Here is a 6,000-nt window from a genome sequence, read left to right on the forward strand (position 1 = left end):
AGAAAATAATGGTGGATAGTCATATCCGGCCATCGTTATCCTAGGTTCAGCCATATATATTTTTTTTCTTTCTTCTCACTCACTCCTTGGTTGAGTCTGGAAAAGTTGTATCTTTCAACCCTTCACATTTGCACAGCAACCATCCCCTGCTACCAATGTCAGCCTTTGGCTGCTGTTGTGTGAAGAGTCAAGATTTCTGCTCCCTTTCACAAATACCTTTATTTTCCTATGTACAAAACTCTATCACTACATCACATGCTCCAAAGGCCACCTGAAGCCTCTTTACATATCAGTGTCAATCATTAGATACTGAACATAAATGAGACATCTAATTAGAATGTCTCTTAACCCATTCCTTAACATCTCATGCCTTTTCCTCTCTCCCCTGGCATTTCTTTCAAATTTAAATGCTGAGGCATCGCTTCAGTTATCTTTACCTTCCTCGCTTTAGCTCGCACCTCTGTTTTTAATTCACCTGCCAATTTGATTAGCTTATCTTTTTGAAGCGCTTTTAAGTAAACCAAAGACAAGTCATCGACCTGAAGAAACATCTGACCAGCCTCCAGAGGCAACCTATTATACCATTGGTGCCTCTTTTTAATTTATACCGTAACCTAAACATCACTGTCTACCATTCCAAATATCCTGGACCAGCCCCCATATTACATTACGAGCCTCCCGTGCTAGTGCCTGGTCAACTCCAGCCCCATTTGACCTGGACTCACAATACAATTAAAATTAATAAATAATTCTTACAAAAACATCCAAAGTCCTTGGCCCTTGGCTGTCCAATAACTACACTCACCAGGTTTGTAAATTTAAACACAATTAACTTTATTAATAATAATAACTATAATTAAGTACGCAGCTAATGCAACAGGTTAACTATTATCTAATTACTAACACTCCAGTTAAACTCGTCCCACCCTCTACACACATACACACACAGACAAAGGTTGGGCAAACACAGAGGGGAAAAGAGCAATGTAAAATAACGATAAAAGTATAAAGCATAATACTCTTTGTTTCAGATGGTTGTCATCCAGCACACCTTCCTTTAATTTAGTCTTTCAGTTTGAGGTTTCTGCTTTCAATCTGTAATGATTTTCACTGTGGATTCATTCAGGTCTCTGTACAGATATGCAGCTTTTCTGGAGAAAGAGAGAAAGAACGAGCAAGAGAGAAAGAACGAGCGAGAGAGAAAGAACGAGTGAGAGAGAGAGAGAGAGAGAGAGAGAGAACGAGCGAGAGAGAGAGCGAGAGAGCGCGAGCGAGAAAGAGAGAGCGAGAGAAGATCCTTTCCTTTGGGCATCCAGGACTCAACTGCCCTTCCTTGGTTATTTGGGAAAATCATCCCACTTCTGGCAGGATCCAATCACCACCTATTACCGAGCAGAATATGGCCTTTCAGCCAATTCATTGGCCATCAGCCAACTAATCGACTAAGTCCCACCGATCTATCAGGTGCCAAAAAGTGTTCTGCTGTCTGAAGCATAGTGTTCTCCTTTGTAACTTTTGAATACCTCACTTCCCTGCTCGACTTAAAACATATATGTGCATTAAGCACCCACGGATCAAAATGATAACAGCAAAAATAAAGAAAGGGGATAAAGGGAATCAACAGGATGAGCCCTTACAGAAGCCAAAACAAGAAAATATGAGATCACCTACTTTGAATTTAAGAAAAGCAAATGGTAATATTTTCATAATTGTTCATAATTGCTGGTTTAGCACAGGGCTAAATCACTAGCTTTGAAAGCAGACCAAGGCAGGTCAGCAGCATGGTTCAATTCCCATACCAGCCTCCCCGAACAGGCGCTGGAATGTGGTGACTAGGGGCTTTTCACAGTAACTTCATTTGAAGCCTACTTGTGACAATAAGTGATTTCCATTTCATTTCCATAACAGTGACAGATGAAGAAATGTGGAGGTGCAAGGAATTTGGATGTCCAAAGTACCCATCACAGGTACAAAAAGTAACCAAAAAAGGTTAATAGAATATTTTTCTCAAGTGCGTTCAAATACATGTGCTTTGGTTGCACAGAACTTTGATCAGATCCCACCTGGAATACCAAATGCAGGCAGAACATCTCAGAAAAGATATATTGGCCTTGGAGGAATTCAATACAGATTCACTCGAATCATACCAGGTTTTAATGAATGAGGACAGAATGCATATGTCTGAGTTCAGAAGTGATCAAACTTAAATGTTTAAAAATAATAAAGAAAGCTGAGCGAGTAGATACAAAGAATCCAGAATCAGGGAATGAAGGAATATGGGAATGGGAGAAAAAGTGGAGTTAAAACAGATGATCAACCATGATTGTATTGAATGGTGGAGCAGGCTTGAGGGGCCATATGGTATATCCCTGCTCCTGTTCCTGATAAGGTGACAGAATCTTAAAACATAAGCAAGACCATCAACAGGTGTGTGTTTTTTAATACAGCCATCTGTAATAGATACTTAGAACTTTATTTTCATACTGTTTCACCATGGCTCTTGAGGTCTGCCCATGATGGATACTGTGTGAGTTTGCATGAAGAGTGTAAGGGGAAAGGGTGGTGGGGGCATGCGTTAGCATGAGATGGCAATAAAATTGCATTAGGGGTATAAAGGCCCTTGGGGATGACTCGGGGATCATGGATTGGCATGAGTTGGCATATTAGTAGAGGTGCTATGAAGGGCCATGTGGGGTATGTAGAGGTTGCAGGTTGGCCTGGATGGTATGAGGGACATTGGGCGATGGGCAGAGAGGCCTAGATTGGCATGGAGGTTATGATCAGCCGTGACAGTTGGGTAGAAGTCAGATTTAGAAAGAAGATTTTAGATAAAGGTACCCTGGCTTAGATGCCTGTATAAGAGGCAATTTGTTGGAATAGATAGTATATAAACAATGCATGTGATTTTATAACCTACGAATTACTAATATCAGAAAGGACAGACATACAATTAAAAAGTTACACAAAATGGCTGTTAGCTGAATTAGCCACATTCCTGAACATCCATTAACTGGGTTAAGTTGCAAGCTGGTATACATAACATCATTTAATTACAGACAGCAGAGATAGTCAGGGAGACAAGGATGATTGATATTAAGGCATTGAGTAGGAAACAGACATGGAAGATTCTGGGGAGGCATTCACAATGAAGTGATAAACAGCACCCACAGGGAATGGAGCATTATTCATCTGCGCCAGCTCAAGGTCTCCAGATGCAGGCAGGAAAGAAAGTTAGTATGAGTGACTTTTTCATGAAGTCAGGGGCTAGTAAGGTACCAACCCACTTTATGTAATGTGAAATTTAATTGGATATATAACTGATGTATATAATCTTATTATCAATATTATTGGACAGAGTCCAGCCGAAATGGGCTGTGTAGCTGTTTAGGAAAATGTATAAGAATGATTTCATTTCTTCGGTGGAGTGACGATCTGGGACTTTAACAGACCCCATCTCCCCTATGGTGAAATAAACTGTTTGATGGGAGGACCAGCCCTGAGCGTTGAATGATTTATTTGAGACTCTCTCCCGCTAACAGGCACTGACTGACATGGCGAGTATAAGGGGTCATGGGGTTTCGGTGGGTGGGGGAGGAGCATTACTTGTCATGGATGGAAGAGTATGGGGCGTGTGAGCATTGCCACTTTGTTGTAATTTCGATGAATCCCAGCACATCAGGGCGGGCCTTTTAAACAGTCCGCCTCCACACTCTCGTACTGTTCCTGGAGCGTTAACCCGACTCACCCCGCAGAACGAAAATCGACCCTTTCGGGAAAGATTCTCCGAGTGAGTAAATTTCCCAACTCTGCGTACCTACTCAGATGCGAAAGTTCGTTCCCTTAACCATGTTCTTTTCCCAAACCTGCTCAACATTTCCGACATTTTCCGTTTCTATTTCGGATTTTCAGCGTGCATAGTGTTGATAGATCATTGGGAAGGATATCAAGGGGATAAAGAGCAAATGCAAGTTAATGGAGTTGAGATACAAGTCCAGCCACGATTTGACCGAAGACATAACAGGCTCAAGGGGCTGATAGGATGAGTTCTGTTCCTTTCTTCGTCTGTCCTCAGTTCTGAATTCGCTTTCCTTGAATTTGGCTTCTTGTGGTTTTCCTTTTAAGGCCTCCTTAAATCCACCTCTTTAGCCACGTTTTGGTTCACCCCTTCTATAATCTCCCCATTGGATCAGCTTCTATTTTTATTGCACCTGTTAAAAGGTCTTGTAAAGTGTTCCTATATTAAAGGTATTACATAAATGCACGTTGTTGCTGTTGTGGTGTGATTACTCCTTTAAATAATATTCTACCGCAATAATAATTTCAATCCTTGTGCATTTCACGATCGTAATATCTGGAGCAATTTCAGCTGTTCATGCTGTTTTTAATGGAGCTGCTCTGCATGCTATTCAGCCGTAATTTAAAGAAAACAAACACAAATTAAATAAATTAAAGTAGAATGATGCCCGCTAACGGGGAGAGCGCTTTGAACAATGTTCCTTCCCCATAAATTCCGCTTTATCAACATATCCTGTGATAAGAGCAATCCTGATGACTTGGGAGGTAAATATAACAGATGGAGAAACTCTCAAGTTTGATCTCTGATCTTTGCGAAGTCAGCTGGACCTTGGCAAGAAGTGCCGGGGGAACTGAGCCCGGTGACCAATTCCCAGCGCCCGGTGACCAATTCCCAGCGGAGTGCCAGAAGCCTGAGAATCAAGTCTCAGTTGCCACTCGCAGTTGAATATCCTGTTTACACACGAAGAACGGGGCAGAGTCGACGGCAGACCGTGGCACACCGACCCCCTCCCCTTAAAACATCGGTGGCAACAAGGTCACTTTTTGATTCTAAACGGCGAGTGATTGAGGCCATTTAAACTTCAGGCTGGGACCCGAAAATCTAACGAACTGTCCCTCGCACAAACACCGGGCATCCAGTGAGGTGACAGGGATCGCTGACAGGCAGGTTCCTGCTGTGAAACTGACCCCTCTGCCCCCGCCCCGTTTACGCTCTGTGTCCTGTGGCGGAGAAGAAACAAAAACGTTTATTAGGTATATAGTCTTTCTTTAAAAGACGAGCTTGGCTCCGGTCAGATTTGAACGGTCGTACTCACCCAGTTTGAGCGACGCCCTTCACCTCCGCCATCCCCTCCTCGCTCGAGCGCCTCCCACGCGACCAGTCACTCCGCCTCCGCCAGGTGCGGCACTGCCCCCAAACAGAGCTCGAGCTGCTTCGGCCGACCCACTTCGTCAGACCGCACGTGCCCTTCCGTTGGTCTCGAGCTCTTCCTGCGCGGAGAGGGAGCCCGAGAAAGTGAGCGAGGGGGGCGAGATGGGTGTATGCTTGGGGAGGAGGTGGTGGGTGGGATGGCGATCGCCGAGAAGGGAACGTCCGGCTGGGATCTATAAAAACAAACCTGCTGGAAAAATGCAGAGGGAATGGGGATCATTAAAAAAAAGGAGACAAATCAAGGCGGCGGTCTCAGACTTTTAAATGAGATTTGGGGGGGGGGGGAGAGAAAAGTTTTAAACGCCGCAAGGAAGAAATTAACGCAGCCCAGGAAATGTTTCCCCGCAACTGAAAGAGTTATTTAACACACGGGAGTTAAAAAGAGAACACATTATGGAGGAGAAATACTCACAGAGAAGTTGCATTGAGAGGAGGGGGTTATGAAGCTGGATAACCGACGGGACTGTCACCTGGAACGGTTGCCCTGCCAACCACAACAACAGGTACCGCAGTGACGTGGCGCGTGTCGTCTGTCAGTGTGTCAGCAGCTATGGACATCTTTCCAGTGCATTCCTGGCCGGCCCTCACCGCACTGCACTTGCAACCCGTCAAACCAAACCAGGAGAACAACCCCCACTTCTCTCGCTCCATTTACAAACTATGGTCCTCGCGCATCGATCACCGCTGATCGCACCCTCGGGTCATTTAAATCAGCCCAAGCACCGCCCCCCCCGGTTTGGCGGCACGTCCAAACAATGAGTCCCAAATTTGAA

General features: G+C 44.3%; 1 protein-coding gene across 5 annotated transcripts in view; it reads right to left on the bottom strand.

Moving 5' to 3' along the window:
• The window catches only part of gra (granulito), a 293,031-nt gene extending 287,270 nt beyond the window's left edge, over nt 1-5,761 (bottom strand). The window contains exons 1-2 of one of the 5 annotated variants that reach the window (XM_072467990.1): nt 5,640-5,761; nt 5,112-5,414 (exon numbers count right to left, since the gene is read on the bottom strand). In XM_072467990.1, coding sequence (XP_072324091.1) covers nt 5,112-5,143 — 32 coding nt within the window. In that variant the 5' untranslated portion in view covers nt 5,144-5,414; nt 5,640-5,761. Of the gene's footprint in view, nt 1-5,111; nt 5,418-5,639 lie in introns of all 5 variants that reach the window. The other 4 variants (XM_072467992.1, XM_072467994.1, XM_072467991.1 and 1 more) reach the window with 4 other exon arrangements.
• Nucleotides 5,762-6,000: the final 239 nt, after the last annotated feature.

The sequence above is a fragment of the Scyliorhinus torazame genome, chromosome 11, assembly GCF_047496885.1.
Source record: "Scyliorhinus torazame isolate Kashiwa2021f chromosome 11, sScyTor2.1, whole genome shotgun sequence".
Lineage (NCBI taxonomy): Eukaryota > Metazoa > Chordata > Chondrichthyes > Carcharhiniformes > Scyliorhinidae > Scyliorhinus > Scyliorhinus torazame.